We start from the raw sequence: 23,111 nt of genomic DNA, 5'->3' as shown, positions 1-23,111 counted from the left end.
TCAGCATCTGATAAGCCTAATTTTCTTATAGACTATCTAATGCTACAGTTGCACATGAAGGCTGCTGGCTCTTCTCTCCTTATGAAATACTCTCCCTGCTGGAATTTATCATCTTTCCAAGGCCTGGACTGGCAGCTCACGTGCTGCATGTGTAATCTTGAATGGGAATGACAAAGTTTAAACCCCTTCACAAGGGAGTATAGCCCTTAAAAATGCTGCTTATTTTTACATACATCTGAGGCATATAAGTAAAGGAAGAAAAAGAGGGGGTTGTTTCTGTTGCACAGAGATCTCTTAATGACCTTACCAGAGGGATTCAGCTGTTTTCAATGTTTCAGCTACTGAGAGACATAAATACCCGTTTATATGGGATTTGGCTTTCCCCACAGGAATTAATATGTCCCAGACCTAGCAGGGGATCCTCTTAGGTCAACCAACGACTATGATACTGTCTGCTCCCATCAAAGCCTTTCCTGGTGTGCAGCCTGCACCAAGCATAGAGGTTACTCTTCTTCTACAACAGCACTTAATAGTTTTTAACCAAAGTATCTTGAGTGAGAAGGACACATCCCCATGACCCCCAGAAGATACGTGACCAAGTAAAAACAGATGCTAAAGACCATTAGTATATTTCTACTTTAATCATTAAGAACTGTGGAAGAAGGCACAACTTCTGGCCAAGACGTCCAATATTTAGCTGCAGTAATTAGAAATGGTTAATTCCCCTGACTGTCATTTAATCTCAAGAATGAAACTTCATTTGGAAGCACTAGCAGCTCTGCTAGGATAGCACGTCTTATTGTGACAGCCCAGAGAATAAGGCCTCATTCTTTCAGCTCCTTACATGCACTGAGAAGCACAGCCTCAGCTGCAAAGCACTACCAGCTGCTTATTCTCCAAAATAAAACTTTATTTTTAGTCTAAGTGCTTATTCAGGATCTGTGCAAGCACTCTGATTAAGCTCTCACGCCCATTACAAGCTGTGGCAGATCTGGAATTGATGACACATGGCGATTGTGGCTTCCCAGCAGTGCAGGAGATGGTCAGTGCCACAGCCCTCTGCTCACCTTCTAATCCAACTCATATCAACACCAGCTCCAGGACGTGCTGCTGAACCAACTTGTTTGCTGTCCTGCTAGAAAAGCAGCCACATTTGCCCATAGCATGTGTCAATACTACAAAATGCATCAGAATGAAGGGGTTTCCTGCAAGCAAAGGGTGCTCACAGTTCACTCCTTCCCAAAGCCCCCCCTACTCTTCAGCTGAGGAATGAAACACCATCCCTGTGTCTATCCAACCAGGATTACCTGTGCTGTGCCTCTGTGCATTTGCTTATGCTGTAGGAGAACTCTAAGTTGTTGCTAGGCTGCGTGAAGCAGTCTTATTTTTATCACATGCCTGTTTGTTCCTGTGGAAAAAAAAAAGATAGAAAGAAAAAAGAGCAACCTGAGGCATCCTTAAAGTGCTCGCTGTGCTCTCAGCTACGTCCACGTCCTCACCAGAACAGCTCAGAGCTACCATTCCCCTCTTCAGCAAGCAAGGTTAACACCTTTGCTGAAACGGGGAGCATAGCCTGAGCCAGCACGGCCTGAAGGCAGGAAAACCTGCAAATCAGAAGGCAGCTGATGCTCCCAGCAGTGGGTGGCACCAGGAAAGCAGCCCTGTGCTCTCCCCGAGCATCACTGCAAGGGCTCAGAGCTGCTGCTGCCACTCACCTGGAACCTGACGCACTGCTGACAGCCCTGCCTCGCTTTACAATGGTGACTCCTGTTGGCCACTCGCTCTCCTTGCTAATCAGGAGCTTCGTTTTCCCTGTCGTGATTGGGGTGGAACTATTTGCCTTGCACAGGACCGTTACTAATTGGTAACGGTGCTTTTTTAAAGCTGAGGCTGGTCAGGAGGCTGACACACAGTGAATGGCCATGGCTCAGCTCAGCCAGAGGATGCTCTCACCCAGACAGGGCCCCACTGCCATGCAGGTTGGCTTCAGCTCATTAGAATCACACAGATGGGGCACTAACACAGCTGCAGGGCAGCGTTTTGAGTCCTGCTGCCTCATGCACCACTAGGAGAGCTCTGGCTCCAGAAACTTCACCGCCAAATGAAGATGAGAGGCTGCAGGAAAGGCTCATCTGCTTCCTGCCACCAGCTCCACAAGTACTGGGGAAGCTGCAGCTGAACTGAACGTCACAGGGTCACGAGCAGCTCTACCTCGGGGTCAGTGGGCAACCAACAGACCATCAGGGTCACCCAGAACAGATGGCGAGCGACCTCCGAGCACTTGGGGGGGCTACAGCAGAACATAACATGAATAACAAACATAAGTTCAAAGCAAGGTTTGGAAAGCACGAGCACGGCGGGGCGGTGTGGGAGGGCTGCTCCAGAGAGCTGCAGGGAGAAGGCTGCTATTAGTATGGTGAACACGGCATGTCACACCGATGGGAAATGGAATGGGGGCTGCAGGAGGGATAGCAGCACCCACACGGTCCTCCCTCCCTCCCCCCACCCCCGCCGCCCCCTCCCACCTGCAGCCGCTGTAGGTACGAGGCCGGCGCGTATCCCGTCTCCCCGGAGCCGGCCCTGGTGACGAGCCACCAATGCTGGTTGCTGCGCTCCAGCAGCAGGAAGGTCTCCCCGGCGGTGAACGGCAGCGAGTTGGGCTCAGCCGATCGGAAGCTGTACAGGGCCCGGTACATGGCTCCCACCGCTCCGCTCCGAGCAGCCGGACCGAGCCCCCGTGCGTCACCGCGGCGACACGCCCCTCCCCACGCCCACCAGCGGGACCACCCCTCGACGTGTCCCTGTTTGCAGGGCACCCTGGTGGTGCGGAGGGGAAGTGCTGCTGTTGGGGCTGAGCTCAGGGTGATCCTGCTCAGCAGAGGGCAGCAATGCCCCGCACATGGCAGCAATGCCCCGCACATACATGGTAGCAATGCCTCGCCGTGCTCTGCTCCTTCTTGGCAGCCACAAGTGTCCTATTGCGGGGCTGAAGAGTGAGCCATGCTCTGCTCTGAGGTTGGGGGGTTATTGAAGCAGCACCTCGCCTATAGGGCAGGGCTGTGATCGCATAGGACGTACATCCCTGTCCCCGCTGTGCTGCAGGAGCTGGTGCCAGGGGTGGGAATGGGCTGGTGCCAGCGCAGGGAACAGAATGAATGGGGAGAGATCGGGGCTTGGAACAGAACTGGGGCTGTGTTTCCGCAGAGATTAATTCGTGTCCCAGGGTGAGGTTTCCTCGCTCTGTACAACGTCAGATGTGTTTTCTGAGTGTGTCCTGCAGGGCTCCGTGTCCCGCATGGCACTGCCACCATCATGCAGAGCACAGAGCACTGTGTGTTGGGCGCAGGATGGAGCTGTCAGCACACAGACCCTGTGCCACAAAGCCAAGGGGCTGTAGGGAGTGAGTTAAGGTGGCCAGGTCTACTTCTGCCCCAGGTAGGAATGAAATAACCTACATGGTATGAGCAGCTGGAGCAGGAGTGGGGTGATGGTGATGGTGATGGTGGCCAAACCGCAGTGCAGAGGGTGAGGATGAGCCCCTGTGCTGTGTGGGGGGCAATGAGCGCTCAGAGCTCACCAGGAGCAGCTGCTGATTAGGAGCTGGTTGTTAATTGCAAGCTGCAGGTAATTTATCTTGGCCTGGGTGGGGAAACTGCGTCATATGTGGGTGACTTCTGAAGGCGAACTTCAGACCTCAGATAACGGTGCCTCCATCCATTGCCCCCAAAACCCAACACCACAGCCCCACGCTTCAGGGTTGGAAGGCAACGAGCCCATTTCCCTGCTGGGTGTGCTGCGTCTCTGCACATCCAGCCCCCATGGAGACCATCACCATCTCTTGGAGCCCTCGTGGTGTGGGGCTGCAGTGGGGCCACTCGGTGCGATGGCAGCGATAGGAAGCGTTACACAATAGTGCTCATATGATCGAGGCACAGCGGTGCCAGCGCTGTGTACACTTATATAATCCCACACTGCCCGCTCGTCAACAGGTTGCAAAACAGCACTGCGATCGATCCTGCTACTTTTAGGCGTGCAAATATTATTGTGCAGTACAGAGCTCTCTCGAGGCAAAAAGTCAGAGGGGCTCCGGAACTGAGCAGTAGGCAAGGCCACAGCGTGGGTGTAGGGGTGCAGCATGGTGCCTCTGTGCTATCCCAATATCCCAGCATCATTGCACACCCTGATCCAGGGTGGTACGGCCTTCAGCTCCCTCAGCAGTGGGTTGAGGCAGCAGAGCTGAGCTGCAGGCTGGGCTCAGCCTAGTGCAAGGCGTGCATGGTGCCTATGGACGGCTTGGCCCAGGCCCAGGGCCCCTCCTTTGGAGCAAGGAAGGAACATCCAGCTGCTGTCAACAGCTGCAGTTCCTAGAAACGGCCCAGACAGAAGGGTGGGGGGGAACCTCACGGCCAGCTCTGCGTGGAAGAACAACAGCCCCGTGGAGCTGTGCCCAAGGAGGGGAAGCGGCTGTGGGATGAGGCCTATGGGGATCTGGTGGGGGGCACGGCTGGGGGCAGCACACAGCGGGTGCTTGGCGTGCTGTGTGACACGGGCTGTGCATGCCATGAGCTGGGGAGGCCACGGGCACACCCTCATTTCCATACAATTCAGGGAAGGAGCTCCATCCCCTCGCTTTGTCACCACTGGTCACGTAAACTGCAGCCCAGCTCTGTTAGAAACCACGTCTGGGTGCTGCAGGGAGTCCCACAGCCCCGTGCTCAGAGTCCCACAGCAGCCCCCACTTCACGTAACCTCCTTTCTGCGAACACAAGGAACTGCTCCGAGGAACCCAACACAATCCTTCCAACTGCATGGAAGGAAAACAGCCCCGCTCTTGAACTTTGTAGGGTAATATTTCATTGGGAGGGACACGCTGTCCCGGCTGCCCCCACATTAACCCTTGAGGACGTCCAAGGGCTTAAATCAACACGTGGGTGCAGGAGGCGCCTTCCAACAGCCTGACCTTGGTCCTGTAAAGCGACTGCAACACAAAAAGGCAGCGCTGTCCCTGCTGTCCCAGCTTGCTTAAGCAGAAGAACCCATAGAGCAGAAGGAAGGGCTGCTGCCCTGCTCCCTGCACAGCACACAAGTACACCTGAGTGCTGTGTGTCCTTGCACACACACACAGCTGTGGCACCAAGGGGCTCTGGGTGCAGCCCAAGGCCACGCTCACATTGCTCCCAGCAGCAGAACAAAGAGGGCTTGTTCCGGAGGCAGTTTGCATCAGAGCAAATGCGATTGTTCTCAGCGGATTTGATGAATTCCCTCCAGAGTTCCTACGTAACACAAGTCTATTAGAGGACTTTATCCCTGCTAATTTCAGACTACAAAGTCAAACCGTGTATCAGATGAATCTGCACAGCAGGGCTTATTTATATGCAGCGGCAGCGCTGGGTGACCGCTGCCTGCCAGGAGACTGTCATTAGCTCATTAGCAGAGGGCATCGCATTTAAGCAGAACCCAAAAGGAAACGTCACGTTGGTGCAGGCGATCCCGCCGGTCGTTCCCGGTATCGTGACTCACACCTAGAGCACATCGCGAGGACAGCAGCGAGTTTCACTCATCGCTGCCCAAGGAATTTTGCAACCCCAAGTGCCAACAGTAAACAGCCCCTGAGTGTGCACAGCACAGGCCGGCAGCAGCTCAGCAGGGCTCTGTCAGCTGTGTTAGGTGCAGGGGCACATGGAGCACAAACACGCTGCTGCAATGCTCCCCGTGTCCACATGAAGCTGTGAAATAGGATTGAGTGCAAAATGTAAACGTACCTCATTGATGCTGCCTTTGGTTTGCACCTCAATACCATGAAACAAAGAAAGCTGCCACAAATTAACGTTAAATGTTAAAAAAACACAACACAACAACCCTCTATAAAGTACAAAAGAGCACAGGACAGACACTTCACTTGGGTTATTCACCCATCTTCTGACATCCTGACATTGCTCTCCCACCTATTCGACCCAAGTAAGATCTTAAGCTGCTCAGGATAACTTGCAGGCTCCGCAGCAGCTGCTATTACAGCTAATCCTGGAGGAGTTTCTTACGTATGGTTTGGCTCATCTTAGATTAGGAAAATGTATATAGAAATGGGTTACACAGCAGGAGTCAGTTTACAAGATCCCAAAATAGGAAACAATTTGTTGGCTATTATAAGCCAACAGTCGGCCTCTAACTTCATCCCTCGGGTCCCTCTGAGCCACCTCCTCAGTCAGCAGCAATGACAGAAGCATCACTTACAATGAACAAAAAGAATTTTATTGGAACGTATACACACAGGGATAACAGAGGTATCTGAGTAATCAAATATGGAATGTTTAAGAAAGTTAAAATAAATAAGGATACTAAGTTTCGCCAGTGCTAGGTCCAGCACCAATATAAGTAAATGCCCTCGGAACAAGTCTGACTCTGACGGGACCATCCCTGCAGAGTCTGTAAGGATTCCTACCACCAGAAAGTGGCCAATAATTTTGGAATACAGAGTCACAATAGTGCGCTTCCTACCGATGTGCACTCACACTGTTTATTCGCTATTTTCGTCTCTTATTTCTTTAATAATATCTATTAAATTCTGAAGTCCAAAAACGTAACCCGTGTCTTGGCCCTCATGCACCACGCTATCTTCCCCATAGTACTTGCAGGTGGTGTGGGCAAAGTCTATCATACGGACATCAACAGTACTAGCAGTCGGTTTGTAGGCGTACGCTCCTGCCGACTCATCTGAAGACTCCTCTGAAAGGTCCTCCAAGTCCTCTGGGTCCGAGTCGACAGCAACTTCCTGCCTTTCCTTCCCATCATAGATGATCAACAGAGAGCTCGAGTAGAAGCGGTAGGACTCCTGTTTCTCCAGGACAGACTTGAGTTCAGTCAGTTTTTTAATAACGGACTCAAAGAGTTCCCTGCGCAGGTATTTGCCGTTATGAAAGAACTGGTAAAGTGCTTCTTTAAATCCTTGGACTGAGAGCTTTCTTCCGTGGTACTTATTCATGAACATCAGCTGGCCAGTGCCTGCCTGGTACACCTGTGTATTCAAGCACACACAAGAGAAAAGAAGAGTTAGAAGCACTGGCAACACTGACCTGAAGGCTGAGGGATGTGGAGTGAAAGGCTGCTATGGAAAGATCTTACATGATACATCTTGTAGTTACAGAAACCACTCACAACAGACCCAGCAGTGTCTATGGAACTTGAAGGCTCAGAGGAAGTGGAAAATTCTTTCAGTTTACATTTGAGCTTTTCCACTTGGAATGTGTGATTGAGGAGTTTAAGCAAGATTAGGAAAGCTGTGGCCAAGATCTCCAGTCAAGATATAACTTGTACCACAGCAGCTCACACACCACCTGCCTCTGCTCAGAGGCGTCTACCAGTTTATTCCCACAGTGCTGTGCTCTATGGGACAGCAAACATTGCTTTATAAAATCAAGGTGTGCCACCCCATAAATCTCTGTATTTCCACAAAGCAGGAAGATTGCTTCCTATGGGAAAGTGCTCCATATATGACACAGAAACAACTGAACACCTCCATAAGGTAAGCACTAGAGGTACTGCTAAAGCTCCTCCTTGTTTTCCACCACAGGTCTATACCGGAAGGCAAACTGGCAAGGCAGGCAGCCCGAATCCCAGCAGTGTGGTTAAAAGGCAGAAACAAAAGTGTGGGAGCTTGTCTCGTGCTTTTCTCAGAATTTAAACAGTGAGCTGGACACCAAGCATGCCAAGAGTCACGCTGTGGAACAAGTCCCAGCAAACACTGCTGGCATTCCTGGAATCGACTGGATGAGAGGAAAGAAGCTTCAGAAAAGCCTCAAAAACAAACAAGCTCTTTCCCACTTGTCACTCTAGGAAATACAGAAACAAGTAAACAAAAAACTTGGGTGAAAGTCCATGCATGTACCTTATTTGGCCACTGTTCTCATCACACTTTCTAACCCACTTCACAACAAGCCTGCTCCCAACAGAAAGACATCTAAAGCTTTTCAAGGTCTGCAAGACAGAACTGCCAGCTAGTTCAAGTTTTGGCCAACCCTCACGCTTTATTCAAAGTGCACGTGTCAGCAGGGCTTCTCTTCAGCTGTTTCTTATGCTTACCCTGAGATGTTAATCAAATCAGGACTTCTACTACACAACTTCCAATCACTGTTATGGGGCAGACCCTGCCTTCTTGCTCAGAGAATACAATCTCTGCGATGCAGGGGTTGCTACAAGTTGCTCCTGCGGATGCTGCTACCTTCACCTGTTAAGTCATTCACAAAGGCCTCATTCCTCTCACTGATGGAAATGAAGCACAGCATCTCAAGGACAGCAAGAAATGAAAGTAAAAGACATCAGGAACAGGTACTTGTCGCCTGACACGTAACTCCTTTTCCTCTCACCTGCATGCCACAAACTCTGACTCCAATAACAGCTGACGTACTCTGCTGACATTTACGGATTTGGTTGGCCTTCTTTTCTTCAGATGCATCATCTCCATGCTGCCGGGTTCCCATTTTGAGGTCCAACACACACGGTACTTCATATCGAGATGTCAGGTTTTCCAGCAAAATGAATTCTGGAAATGCCAGTTAAGGAACAACCCTCACAGGACAAGCAGAGGATTTTAAAACCATTACCACAGACATTTTAGGGTCATAATTCCAATCCTAAGTACACCCAGCAAACAGTAGCCTATCAAAACTTAGCTGCAAACACATGGTATCAAAGTGCTCATCAACTCCTAGTTCCACTGGTTCCTCCAGAAAACAGACAAGACAGGTGATTTTATTACAGTAAGTGGGAAAAACATAATTGAGGTCACAGATAAAATCTGGATGATGACCCACAAATTCAGAATTACAAAGTACAGCGTACAGATACTTCTGCAGGTGTGATTTATTACTGAAATATCACACACTTCCTAGATAATTTAACTATCACCTGCAGTGAAGCAGTGACAACACCAGCCACAAAGCGTTATCTCTCACTTTGAACAGTTAATTGGTCACCAAGATGTCCTGGTAATTCATTCACCAGAACTCACATGTGAGGATTTGCTTACCAAAGCATACAGGTATCAATACTGTTGCAGGACTTACTGGCTGCATGCAAGCCTGCATACAAGCAGAACCTTCCCCACCAACACAGCACCACGACTGGAAAAAACGTCCAAGATCATCCAGTCCACCTACCACCAGTAATTCCCCACTAAACTGTCACAATTCAAGGGACAGTGACTCCATCACCTCCCTGGGCAGCCCATGCCAGTGCATCACCAGTCTTTCAGAGAATACGTTTCGTATAGTGAACAAGTTGGAATATCTTCCAACTTGAGGCCATGACTTCTTGTCCTATGGCTGGTTATGTAGGAGCAGAGCTTGAGCCCAATCCCCACCTTGCCATAGCTTTCATTCAGGCAGCTGTAGAGAGCAATGTTCCTATCCTGACAGTTTATATTCAGCTTGTCTTTATCAAAAAGCAGACAGCTCTTTGTATCAGAACATCCCACCCTATATTTAAGACAACACTGAGTTGTTGCAAAGGGAAAGCAGCAACTAGTTTTTGAGATCCTCAGTACTGATCACAGTAATGGCTCTCACCAAGGGAAAAAAGAGTCACCTTCTACCCTCCTCCAAAAGCTTACATTAGTAAGTTGGTTTTGTGGAAGATCCCAAACACTCTTAATGCCTTTCCATTAACTAAGTCCCAATTTGCAGATTTAAGTTATTTGGATTTTACTTCACAACACGCTGGAAAAGCCTGTGTTCTGGAAAGTGCTGGCAATCCCTTCCAAGTCACTATGTAAGTGACTGCTTCACAAAGCCTCCCTGGGTTACAGTTAAGCCTGCACTGAACTTTTATCTGTCATGCCCAAGAAATAAAAAGCAGAGCCCTGCTCATTCCATTGCCATGAAGCATCTTCAGGAAAGGATACTATATTGATTTCGATGTTTTGCATTTTCCTTCATCCGCTGTAACTGCTGCTGGTGACATTTCATGCTCCACGGATTGTGTTGCTTAAGCTGTGAACTAATATTTCCTTTTTTCTCTACAGTATAATATAAAACTTCAGATTTCTTCAGCCACTCAAATTCTTCTTCTAATTTATGACTAGAAAACAGAACAAAGCATCACATTAGAAGTGAAACACAACAATGAATGCTAATTTATAGAGTTAAACCCAGTGAGGTCTATTTTACTTGCCTTCTCTAACAGCTAGCAGTAACTTTTTTCCCCTTTCTGTATATTTGGACAATTTGCACATCAGTAGTACATCAACCACTGGAAAGCTACTTTCATATTGGTGTAAATTAGCATACAGCTAAATATGCTACAGAGCACATAGTCATTTAATTTGTACCTTCTTTACCTGCCTGAATTGCTTCCTCACTACTTGTAAGGGATACTTTAAGGATTATCCCTTGCTAAGGTTAGTGTTCTAGCATAGTACTTCACAGCAGGCCTAAGAAAATGTGAGGGTGAATATGACTAACACAGATAAAGCTTCTTAAAACAGCACAAGTGGAATGTGATGGCTTGGTTGTAATACATCTTTTGTACAGCACTGGAAAACTTTTCTTAGCTAATCCCAGCAAAAAGCAGTCACCGTGCCATCATGAGGACAAGGCAGTTTCACAACTGAGCCTGACTGCAGTGGTCAGGAAAAAAGAAGAAAGAAATGAGAACAGAAACTGAAAGCAGAGCTCTGGAGAGTTCTCTGGAATTCTGGAGGCCTTAACCCAGTTTGACAGCAGAAATGTTCTGCTTCGACACTTTGCATCCCAGCTCTCCCTGTTAAACCTACCTTTTCATTTTTTCCTCTTTCCTGTGCTGTCGGACCCACTCCTTAGATATCTTCTCATTTTCTAACAACACTGTCTTTTTGTTAGTCCATCGCAACAGCTTACTTTTGGGTTCACAGTCAGAATTATCTAAGTTTTCCAAGTTATCGTGGTCCCCATTTAATGGATATGCTATTAGACATAAGTTTCCATCTTCATCCTCTTCAAAGCTCACTGACACCACACCTGAGGAGAGAAAGGACACGAGCAGCTGTGAATTGCTGAAGCAATGAGCAAAGCCTTTTACAACACACAACATGACAAATACAGCAACTTTTGGGTTTTTTCTCTTACCCTGGTCCTTAGTTTCTATCTTGCCACAGGCCAAACCTCATCTGCCAACCTAACAAAGTTCAAAAGACCTGGACAAAGACGATACCTCAAAAAATACAATTTATCATAATGACAAAAGAACAACATAAAAAAAAAAAGTATCTGTTCTCTCCAATTCAGAATCAAGGAAGGATCAAATAATAACAGGAGACAATTTCAATTAATAAAAATGTTTATTATAAAAACCTGACTGGTCTGACCCTAAATGAGATGTAGAACATGTTAACAACTTGCACTGAAAAGTGACCTGCACACAAAAAAAATCCAAACAGACACTGAAAGCTTTAAGTTTTGCATGACAGCAAAGCAAAACCCACTTGTCCAAACAGGATTTGGTCAGCAGAACCCCAGGGGGGAAGACTTGCAAGCAGAGCAAAACAAGATGACGTCACATTACAGTAAAACTGGTCCAAGAGTTTCTCTCTTAAATCACTACATTGAATTACACACTTTCTTCTTTTTGGTATATATTTTATTGATAGCAGTAACGCAGTAGTCTTGTGAAATAACAAAATGCAATACAGAACAGATCTGTGGTACACAGAAAGATGGTGAACCTTGAAAACACTTTTATCCTCCCTCTCCAGAGACTCTGGAGCACTGCACTGCATTGAGTCCCAGCAGAGTGCTCTGACGCAGACATCCCTAATGCTAACATTAACATGTTTCTGTGCGCACTTAAGAAGCCATAACAATATCTGCATTGGTAGTTAGCTTCTTATTTCCCAGTCCCCTCTCCTCATCCTCAAATCAAACCACCTGCACAGTTCTTGCAGCTCATCTTTGGGCCAGAGGGAGAGGTCTCGGCGAGAGATGGGCACTTCTGAGTTGGGCAGGCAGCTCTGACACCTACAGTACCCAGGGGATGGGGTGCAGAAGCTTTGACTGACACTCCTGCTGCCACAAAGGAAAGAACAACAGGAAAAAAGGGGGGAACCAGCCAGTAAATGGCCTTTATCCTGAAAAAATAATAACAGGAGGCCCAAGTGAGGCCCCTTACCCCCCCCCCCCAAAGAGCCATACAGACTGGTACAATCATACTGGTACATTTCCAAAGCGATCAAAGACCACATTCTCTTCCAGTCCAAAAGAACTCGTGTAAGAGGTGTCAGTCTCTGTGAGCACACAGGCAGCACTACTGGGAAACATCTCTGAAGTCTTCTGCCAGTTTGACAAGCAGTGCAAAACGGTCACCCTTACAGCTGGTAAAGTCAGCGTGCCATAAAAAGCAACTCCATTTAAAAAATGCTTCGGTCATGATTTATTAATCACCAGACAGCCATCGATGGAAGAGCAAAGAAAAGGATTTCTGTTAACTAGAGCAATGTTTAGAAGAACTGGAATTTCCACTCCTACATAACATCTGACTCAGCCTCATCACGGCTATTTGATCCTTGCCTACCTAAATGCCGTGGATTTTCGTTTCCTTAATGACAGAAACAATGCTGCAAATATTTAACGTGACACTTCACCGCCGTGTATTTATTGTGATCGAAACGAGAGTGAGAGGACAAACCCCAAAATAAATGAGATCACAATTAAGCTCACACACACCACCACCCGACTTACCAAATCCCTGTAAACAGACATTGAACACGTGGTGAAAATGAATTATAAATCCACAGACACAAAAAAAAAAGCAGCAGAAAAAAAAATCACTGAAAACATTCACAAGCTGTTAGCGACTTACCTGTGCCTAAGGGAGATACTACCGCCAGCAGAGCTGCTCTACTCTAATGCTGTTAGGCAGCCCAAACACCAGCTGGGCAAAGCATTTCCACCCTGCATCTCCACAGCCTGCCTCAGACAACATCGAGATACATGAAAAGAAAAGCCCCAAAATCTCTTCCATGCAGAAGAGATTCCAGAGGCGGCAGAGCACACAGCACACTGCTAGAGCAGGAAGCAGCAGCCCGACCCCACGCTACGGTTTGGTAACTTACCCTCGTACTGCGGAGTGAATTTACGCATTTCTGTCGGGAGAGTCTCATAGAACTGGTGCTCCCGCTGGATCAGGGGCTTACAGATCGTCTTGTCGTTAAACCGGAGGACACACGAGTGTCCCCCGACCTGGTGGACAAAGGGCTCGAGCAGGACTCCCTTGGAATAGTGCTCCACTTCCATGGCTCCAAACGCTGGGCTCATCCTTGTAGCGCATTAGACAGAGGGAGGCGACGGTGTGAGGGCGGTTCCGAGGCGGCGGTGTCGGAGTGGTGCGGGCGGAGCTCCAGCCCAGCGCTCTGTAAGGAAGCACACGAGCACTCGAACCAGCCCCGCACGCCGCTCGGCCGGCGTCGGACTGAGAGCGAGCAAAGGAGGCGGCCAGACAGGTCGCCCGCATCGCCCCGCCCACCGCACAGCGACCAATGGCAGCAGCTGGGGGGCGGGACAACCCGGTACCGACCCGGTACCAACCCGGTACCAACCCCCGCCCCCCCGGGCACCGGGTCACAGTGCGGAGCTCAGCCCGCAGCTCAGCCCGCAGCTCACCCGGCCCTGCAGCAACCATCAATTTTTAGTCGAGTCGCTCCAATTTTAGACCGCATCTTTAATCATTAACTTTCGCAGCGAAAAACAAGCCTCCTGCTCATTCCGTCTGCAGATCGTTACACAAACACCAACACTCGGTTCCAAGGGACCACAGCACGTTCCAGGTCACGGCTCTATTTTTCTTGCCCTCCTTCCCGTTCCCGCACGGCTCAGCCCCGCACTGCACACACCGCACACGGCCGAGGGGGCAGCGCTGCAGTCAAAGCAGCACTTGAGGACACGGATCGATCGCTCGGTTCCAGCTCTGGGCATGTTTACCTGCCCCCCAGCCAACAGATCGATGCTTTACTCACTACACAACACTCGGCTGTTTATTCTCCTTCGCTTTCAAGAACCGTAGCAATGTTACCAAATGAGCCAGCTTCCCTTCTAGCACATTCCAAAGCACCTGCAACGCGGCCAATGCTCAGCACCTCGTTTGCACGACGCACCTTCAGGGCACAAGTTACCCTGCACATACCCCAGCACTGCACACACGGCTCCTGCCTGCACTTCTTTGCTGCTTCCTGAAACACACGGCTTCCCATTCAATGGCTAACAAAGCAAGGGGTGGTTTTTTATAGCTCTGATATTGCGTAACTGTTATTTTTATAATATTTACAGGAGGGAGGGAGAGGTTGGAAACATCTCTAAGAGTCAGACTCTGTGTGCTCAGATGTGAAGGCTGGAGAGACAGAGGGAGACACAGCAGCACAGATAATGTGCCTGGATGAGTAAGCCCTGCTGCTCTTGTCTTGCTGCAAGCCCATAAAGCATGTAAGGTCTGAACAGGGCAGCAGTGCCCAGTAAGTGATACGCCTGTGTGCCCTGCCACTGATTTATATCTCAGTAAATCGAGCAGCTTAAGTTTGCATTGGGAACAATCGCTGTATTTTACCCATTCAAGATAAGAAGGATATCTAATAAGTACAGGTTGTTTGCATGCAATACCTTCAGAGGTATTCTCATTGGCACATCAAAAATAGCCTTAAATTTTGCTCTGTAATGCTAAACCCCCCAATTTCTGCTACAAACAATGTGTTTGCTATTCTAACTTCACTTCGTATTGGGAATTTTGCCACTCAGCTTAACAGAACCCGAATCACTGTAGGGCCCAGCAGAAACACCCTGCACCATCCCATTTACCAACCCCATATAGGCATAAACAGCATTGCATAAATATCAGATCGGTTTTACTTCCTTCAAAAGAAAAGCTCTAACATGAGACTGGCTGAGATTTCAGCAGGATGAGCACAAAGTCCTGCCCTGCTCGTTCCCTGTTCCGTGCCCAGCCCGTTATCAGGCTCTTTATGCAGCACACACACAACAGGCATCTTTCAGCACCTTCCCCAGATACCAAACTGCTGCTCTGCCCTTCACCACGTGCTTTGTTCTCATCCATGCATGACAGTGACTATAAAAGAATAACCACCACGAACTCATTTTTCAGGGTTTTAAAATACATCTTGGGTGACTGCACTCTTTGGCAGGTATTTCATGCCCTTACAGGTTCTCAACTTAGCCCAATAGGCAACTGCATTAACGAATGCATCCTTTGGGAGATCCTAATGAAGCACCAACCCCCTCCTCCCTCACTATCTCACTGAATAACCCTTTTCCCAACACCCAACAGCAGAACTGTTGGCTCCAAACCACCCATTAAAGCTGGGTTTCCCTGAACCCAGCCTGGCCCACCTGCAGCCCCCAGTCAGCCACGCAGAGACTCTATCCAACTTCCTTTAAAGGACTGACTAGACTGGGGGAAAGAAGCCCTTCCATTAGGTATAACTTTAACCCATGGGTTTCTGGCTACCCACACTACTTTGTTACTTATAAATACTGGTAAGGGAAAAAATGCTGAGCTGTAAGTTTCTATGCAAACAAACTTGTTTTTGCATTCTTCTGCAGCAAGTCAATCACCATCATGATCTTTTGGTTGTTGGTGACACGCACTCAGAGCTGAGTAAGTGTGAGGTGTTGTAAAAATCCTCAGCGGGAACAGTTACAGGAGTTAAACATCAATTCCTCCACACCTACACGTTGACACAACGTGTGCATACACTTTCCAAGCAGTGAGACCTTGGCTCCAGCCTTCAATGATCAGAGATGAGGCCTGCACCGTAATGATGTGCTCACTACCACCAGCTACAAAGCAGCAAGAAAGAATGCATCCTTATTATCAGATGGAAAGTATCTGTTCATCTAGAAATTAAAGCAGCAGCACTTGCCCTCCTCCAGTTACACCAACTCCTATTTCAAGCTGGATACGTTTTCCTGTTGTATTACTGGAGAAATGCAGCAATACAACCCGAAGCAAATCTACTGGCATTAGCTTTTAAATAACAGCCTGTGCCCTGTGCCAGAGCTCATCCATCACTGGCATGTGACAAGCAAAACATCGCTCAAGTATTTAGCTCTAAATAAAGTTTCAGGCTCTTTGTAAATCTCTGTTAGCTTTGCAGATCTTCAAAATGAGCAATAAACTTAAAAAGGAAGGTCAGGAGCCAGCAGTGCACACCAGCACCTGCTGCAGGCACCACTGGGCCCTTCCTGCCCAACACTAACACTGTCTGCAACCAACCAACAGAAGATAAGGCATCCCAATGCCTACACACGTATAAAGATGTACACTCGGAACACGGAGCAAACAAAAAGTGATAGCTTTGCTAGCTGCTTTTAACCATAGGGTTGTTTTCCTCTAAATACAAGCAGCAACATTTACTATGAGACAAACAGTGCCCCACAAGCTGAGGCACGCACTTACAGCTGTAAGCTGGGACAGCTGCAGAGCTGCTCTTGCAGCAAGTATCAGCAGGAATTCTGAACGCATCTGAACAGATGAAACTAAGAATTACACAGCACACATATCTATGGATGGCACACTAACAGCACAAATACGTCAACAACGAAATCTATGGGATCGTGTTCCATCACTGCTCCTCACGCACAACCACTGTCCCTTCTGTGCCTAAGCCAGCTCATTATGACTAGGAGAAACCCGCTGCCCCCTCATTTTGTCTTAGAACACAAGAGAGCATCAAGGCAATTGGAGCTTATGCAGCTTTTTCTTAGCAGATGAAGCCACTGAGCTGAGGGAGTGAAACCCTTAAACCTCAACAAGGAGGTCAGGGGCTCCAAACAAGCTTTAGAAATACCAAAAAGCAGCAGCTTTCGGCTCTGTGCACCCTCTGTAATCTGCAAGTTTAACAATTACATAAACAAAGCTGTAGCGAAATGCCAGCTTTATGCCTCAAAGCTATTTAATCTCCCCGAAACAAAAATAAAGCCAAGTTACAGGTTACTAAGCATACTCTGCCTGAAAAGAGCGTGCAATTGTGATCCACGCAGTATTTCCAGGGACTGTAATTTAAGAGTTAGCCTCTTTTCCATGTAAAAATGCCATGGAAACTAAGAAACCTGAACCGCCAAAACTAAGCTACTTAAACTTCCTATTTAGAAACTGATCCATCCCAGAACAGCATTTTGGCACCGCTGGCCAAAAACACCGGTTGCTATAAAAAGACAATACAGCCCTTTGTCATGGAGAAACCAAAATAGCATTCAGCCTTTAATCTGCTGAAAATACGACAGCAAAAGCTACATTAGGTGGATTACAGAAGCAAAAGTGCTATTCAAGATACAGAAACCACCCAGAACTTCAAGCATCGAGGCTGAAATAAACCCATGCAGACACCTTTCTCACTAACACATAGTTAGCAGCCTGGTACTCCTAAGCCCTCAATACAAATTGTGGACCTTTCCAAGCAGCCCTTGGAGATGTGACCAAGCTGCTCTATATGTGAAGTCGTTCAGAAGGGAACCAAGTCTTTCACAAGGGTTGCATTTGCTTTACTACAGGAAGATTTTTCTGTCTACACTCCCTTCAGAAATCCCAATCTCTATTGCTTACATAGACAAGCTCGTTAAACTCAAGCTTTGCCACCCAAATCCTAGAAATCTAACTCCAGAGGAGCACCAAAGACTTTCTATAAGTGAACCACCAGAAGAACAGCACCAACAAACCACAGTCACATATTTCATGTCTCCTGTGTACATGTACATTCATTCATACCACCAGCATACATCAAATGAAGCTTAGTTCCTTTCAGTTTAAAGTAATCTCACAACAACACAAGACAGACGGCAGTAAGAGGTGCCATGCCCAGCCACCTTTCATTCCATGATTCCTCAAATACTGGGTTTGATACTTTACTTTGCATCATGGAGAGTTTTTGCTACTGATCAGCGAAGGCTCATGAGAGTCATCCACCATATCCTTATAACTGTGTTAGTTTCAGAATGCACTGAACCACCCAAAAAACACATCTCTAACCACAAAACCTGAACTTACATCACTGAGGGCTCGAGGGACTTTTACATGCTCCTCTTTCCCCCTCCATGCTTGTAAAGGTACCCTGGAACCAGATTACAGCAAGATCTTGTACCAGCCTGCAACTTTAATACAAGCAAGTACTGCTGGCACAAGTGCATCCACTGGCCAAATAAGCACTAGGACAGGATGACAGCCAGAAACCTCTTTTCTGCTCAATACCCTGCAATACAGCACCATCATTCACGCTGTGCTCATACTCCAATTGTGTGTTTCTGAAGGACAACGCTGCCAGAAAGCAATACTAAGTCACAGCCATTCTTTTCCTCAAAGTTTGCTTTAACTTATAACCCAAGTCAATGACTCCAGCATGAGCACATCACATCCATCCAGTTCAACCTCACACCTTTACTTACACTGAACCACACAGAATCGCAGAATGACCCGGGTTGGAAGGGACCTCAAGGATCATGTAGTTCCAACCCCCCTGCCTGGCAGGGCCACCAAACATACACCTTTACTAGATCAGGTTGCCCAGGGCCCCGTCCAACCTGGCCTTGAACACCTCCAAGGACGGGGCATCCACAACCTCCCTGGGCAGCCTGTTCCAGGGCCTAACCACTCTCCTAGTGAAGAACTTCCCCCTAACATCCAACCTAAATCTTCCTTCTTTTAACTTAAAACCAACCTTCTGAAAGAGCTGATACCTCAGAGACATCAAGATGATGCCCACCAAGCCAGCAGTTCCACTTTGTAACAAGGTGTATAAGCTAATTATCAGCCAAAAGATGATAAATAATTGGCCATCGTGTTCTTAACCATATATCCAAAGTACGAGACAGGTAACGTGCTGTTTTTCAGCAAAAATAAATGAAGAGGAATTGCTAGAAGGAAGCTGTCATCATCAATAAGCACTAAATTAGGCAGTGCCCACAATTCCTGTAAGGTTTCAGGCATTATTGAAGCCTTCTGCATCACAGCACCGTGCTGCTATTTGGGTACTGGCGTCAAAGCCATCTGTGCCTCAATTAAATACACCCAGCACTCATTCTTAATAGATTCAACAGTGCTTGTGAGAATGAGTGTTTTGTCCTGACACTGAGCAACCCAAGCTGTAGATGTCAACAACCTGAAGCATCATTAACCAGTTGCAGCTAATCACCCCAATTCTGTTTGCTCCTTCCATCTTTCTGAGTGTCAGCACAGCTGGAATAGAATATAGCAATCAAGACACACAGTTCCACCAAAGGGCTGCAGTGTGACATCAGTAATTGCCCTTCCTGTCTGGCCTATTAACTGGCTGGTCAGCACGTACCCAGCTCCAAACCAGCCACAGCTTGTGCACTCACTCCTCCCCAGCCATTTATTATGGCAGATGCGCTGAGTTTGCCCCCATCAAACAAGATTCTCAGAGACTGAAAGTGCTGTATGAGCAAAGCTTTATTTTTCTCCAGTAAAGCAATGTAAAATTGGGCACTGCCTGGTTCCAGCTATCTCCAGTAACAGCAGTACTTTCTGTACCTATTAGAAGCATTATTGCCAGTCCAACACATCCCATCAGAGGGGCACTCAGGCCTCAAGGACTTACAGTCATTCAAATCAAAAAATGCCCCAAACCATCAGTGATGATTCAAAGCTCCTGAACACTTGACTGAGCATCATCACCACCAAATCCTCATTGGAACAGTTTTACCCCCATGCTGCCTGCTTTATTTCAGGCAGTGCAGCAGCAATGTATGGCCACTCACAGCTCACTACACTGGGTCACCATTCTATTTAACTTCTTTTTTTTTCCTGCAAAATTGAATAAAAGAATTACATTGTAACAAAAATAGGTCCCAAAACAGTACTATTATCAGATATTTCTAAGAGCTGTAGAAATGGTTACCTATAATTATACCTTAAAAGTACCCAACGTAGACTCTTAGTATCTGAAAACCATCCCCATTTTGTTTCATAGCCACCTTAACCTTGGGCAAGACAGAAAGCCAGGTACGATAATTAGTGATAGAGGAAAAATCCTCTCCCCTGCAATGGAAAATTTTCATCTCTTCAAGCAAGCTACAGAGATGCTGAGCCGGCCCGGCGTTGCCTAGACACCCAGCACAGCTCCTGCCAACAGGGACAAGCTATGCATCAGCAAACCAACAGCTGAGAAGTGGATGAACTGAAAGAGAGATGGTGAGTTTTTCCACACAATGGTGTAAAAAACCACATCACGGCACTACCCCAATTCATGAGATACTCAAGAACCGTTATGAATATAGAGACATCAGCCTAACAGATTAGAATCTGCCATGCTTGGTTCTTACCTCTACACTTATAGGTATACCTGTAAGACATCCAAGAGGACAAGGGGGGGATGGTTTTAAACTGAGGCAGGGGAGGTTTAGGTTGGATATTAGGAGGAAGTTTTTCACCCAGAGGGTGGTGATGCGCTGTTCACAGGTTGCCCAAGGAGGCTGTGGTTGCCCCATCCCTGCAGGCATTAAAGGCCAGGCTGGATGTGGCTCTGGGCAGCCTGGGCTGCTGGTTGGTGACCCTGCACACAGCAGGGGGTTGGAACTGGATGAGTATCGTGGTCCTTTTCAACCCAGGCCATTCTATGATGCTACAATCTGTGACCACAGCAGGGCACTCTCTTACAACAATGTTCACTTATATTACCCCAAACACCCTGCCTCCTCCCCAGCTATCAGGGAACAATGATGAGGCATCACCACAGCACCCAAGTGGCAGGAAGCCCAAGCACGGAGCTGCAGTTATGTGCTTCTTTCTTTAACATCTTTCCTCACCCTGCTTTCTCAAAGCAGCCCACAAGCAACTGGTAGGGCAGGAATGTTAGAGCACAAAGCCCAGCGCTGCCATCCCACCGCTACCCAGCTGTCCAGCTCCATCCCAAACTGCTGTACCACATGCTCACCCCAATGCTGATCTAACTCTGCCTCAAGAATAAACAGCAACATAAAACTGCATTATTTGCATTAGCAGAATATTGCGGATGATTTATTATTCCATCAACAGCAACATCAGAAGAGGTAGGGAGAGAGCTTTTCAATTAAGTTAATGAATCTCAATGTATGGAAAAATACTTGGCCAAGTGTAAGGTCTTACTTTTATTAGCACCAAGTCCATTTAGATGGCTGTAATCCTCACCTTATGAGCCCTCCTCCCCAAACCCTTCCCACCGGCCTTACCAGACACTGCTGATCGCTTCAGGTGTTTAGGAAGAAGAAACAACGTTCTGGATTCTGGCACTTAAACTGTTGCTTTTTCCCCACGTACAAATTATAACAGCAGAACAGTAAACAACAGCAAATAAATAAACGGCACCTAACGACTCAGTTTTAAAGCACACACACGTGTATGTTTATATATAAAGCCATTCTCCATTTCTTGTTATACTCTGAAAACATGACAGGATGAGCAAAGATACCAACATTTCACAGAATCACAGAATGACCCGGGTTGGAAGGGACCTCAAGGATCATGTAGTTCCAACCCCCCCAAGCCCCCAACCCTCCAACCCCCATTTCAAGGCAGCTCAAAACCGTCCCATAACCTGAAGCCAAATCTGCACTAAGCTCGTGTATTTCCCACAGCAGAAACAAGGCCAAGGACACATCAGGGTGGACTCCCACCAGGCCGTTACCCACCAACAGCGATAACACTGCTACACACAACGACGCCCTCCCAAATGCGCTAGGCCCAGGCCATAGCCGTGTATAGCCGTGCCATAGCTATGTAATAGCCATGTATAAGCCCTGTATAGCCGTGTATTAGCCCTGTATAGACATGTATTAGCCCTGTATAGCTGTGTATAGACATGTATTAGCCCTGTATAGCCGTATATAGACATGTATAGCTGTGCCATAGCCATGTATTAGCCACGTAATAGCCATGTATAGCCATGTATAGCCATGTATAGCCATGTATAGCCATGTATAGCCATGTATAGCCATGTAATAGCCCTGTATAGCCATGTAAAAGCCGTGCATTAGCCGCGTATTAGCCCTGTATAGCCATGTATTAGCCGTATATAGCCATGTAATAACCTTGTATAGCCGTGTATAGCCGAGTAATAGCCCTGTATTAGCCGTGTATTAGCCATGTAATAGCCCTGTACAGCCGTGCCAGCCGCCCCGCGCACTCCCTACTCCCCGCAGCGGGGTGCAGTGGCGGCGCATCGTTACACAACGCATCCTGTCCCGTCCTCCAGCAGCGCGGCCCGTCCCGCCCAACGCCGGCCCGTCTCTCTCCGCACATCGGGCACCAACGAGCCGCGGGCCGACCCCCACCGGCCCGTAGCCCCGCACGGCCCCGCTCCCCACCCGTCGCGATCCAGAACCCCTCCCCCACCCAACCACCGCACAACCCCAACGAGAACCGCCCCCCTGCTCCCGGCAGCGGGTCCCATGGCAGCCCCGCACCCCCGGCAGGCAGCACAGACCCCAGTTATTACCTGGGGTCAGGTCAGCGCCGGGAGCGGCTGCGGCTCTTTTGTTTGTCAGACGTGAAAATGGCGGCGGGGAGCGGGGCCGGCCCTCCCCCATCCCGGTACGAAGCCCCGCCCCGGCATCGCGGTCGCCTCACGCTATTGGTTCATCCCGCCCTGCCGCGCGCTGATTGGACGGCAGTTGGCTGCTCTGTTGCTAGGGGAGCTGGGGTACGGGGCTCTCCGCTCAGTTCAATGGGCTCCGCTGACTGACACGGTTCGGCTCGGCCCGCTCCTGGGCTGTCCGTCACGAGCTGTGTCCGCTCGTGGGCTCCCCATGAGGAGCTCCATCAGGACAGGGGTGGTCAGCAGGGATAGGGAGGTGATTGTCCCTCTCTACTCCACTCTTGTGAGGCCCCATCTGTTGTACTGTGTCCAGGTGTGGAGCCCTCAGTACAAGAAAGACATGGAGATTTTGTTAAGGGTCCAGAGGAGGGACAGGAAGATGATCAGGGGGCTGGAGCACCTCCCCTATGAGGACAGGCTGAGGGAGTTGGGTTTGTTCAGCCTGGAGAAGAGAAGGTTGCGGGGTGACCTCATTGCTGCCTTTCAATACCTGAAGGGAACTTACTGCCAGGAGGGGAGTAAACTCTTGGAAAGGGCTGATAATAGCAGGACACGG

At 48.3% G+C, this 23,111-nt stretch overlaps 2 protein-coding genes across 4 annotated transcripts in view; both read right to left on the bottom strand.

Moving 5' to 3' along the window:
• The window catches only part of NCKIPSD (NCK interacting protein with SH3 domain), a 32,364-nt gene extending 29,597 nt beyond the window's left edge, over positions 1-2,767 (bottom strand). Inside the window, exon 1 of one of the 2 annotated variants that reach the window (XM_015875364.2) lies at positions 2,526-2,767. In XM_015875364.2, the coding sequence (XP_015730850.1) occupies positions 2,526-2,696 (171 nt within the window). In that variant the 5' untranslated portion in view covers positions 2,697-2,767. Of the gene's footprint in view, positions 1-1,307; positions 1,344-2,525 lie in introns of those variants that run through there. The other variant, XM_015875365.1, reaches the window with a different exon arrangement.
• A 3,460-nt stretch (positions 2,768-6,227) lies between these two features.
• On the bottom strand, positions 6,228-22,585 carry IP6K2 (inositol hexakisphosphate kinase 2). 2 transcript variants are annotated; one of them, XM_015875350.1, is made up of 6 exons: positions 22,457-22,585; positions 13,079-13,375; positions 10,766-10,988; positions 9,896-10,071; positions 8,361-8,536; positions 6,234-7,012 (listed from the first exon to the last, which is right to left on the bottom strand). In XM_015875350.1, exons 2-6 carry the CDS (start codon positions 13,278-13,280, stop codon positions 6,515-6,517), a joined length of 1,275 nt encoding a protein of 424 aa, XP_015730836.1. In that variant the 5' UTR covers positions 13,281-13,375; positions 22,457-22,585; the 3' UTR covers positions 6,234-6,514. The 2 variants fall into 2 exon arrangements, with proteins under 2 accessions (XP_015730837.1, XP_015730836.1); XM_015875351.1 differs by lacking the exon at positions 22,457-22,585 and having other exon boundaries at positions 6,228-7,012.
• Positions 22,586-23,111: the final 526 nt, after the last annotated feature.

The sequence above is a fragment of the Coturnix japonica genome, chromosome 12, assembly GCF_001577835.2.
Source record: "Coturnix japonica isolate 7356 chromosome 12, Coturnix japonica 2.1, whole genome shotgun sequence".
In the NCBI taxonomy this organism is placed as follows: Eukaryota; Metazoa; Chordata; class Aves; order Galliformes; family Phasianidae; genus Coturnix; species Coturnix japonica.
Note: the sequence above shows the minus strand (reverse complement) of the source record. Positions and strands in the feature narration are given on the sequence as shown.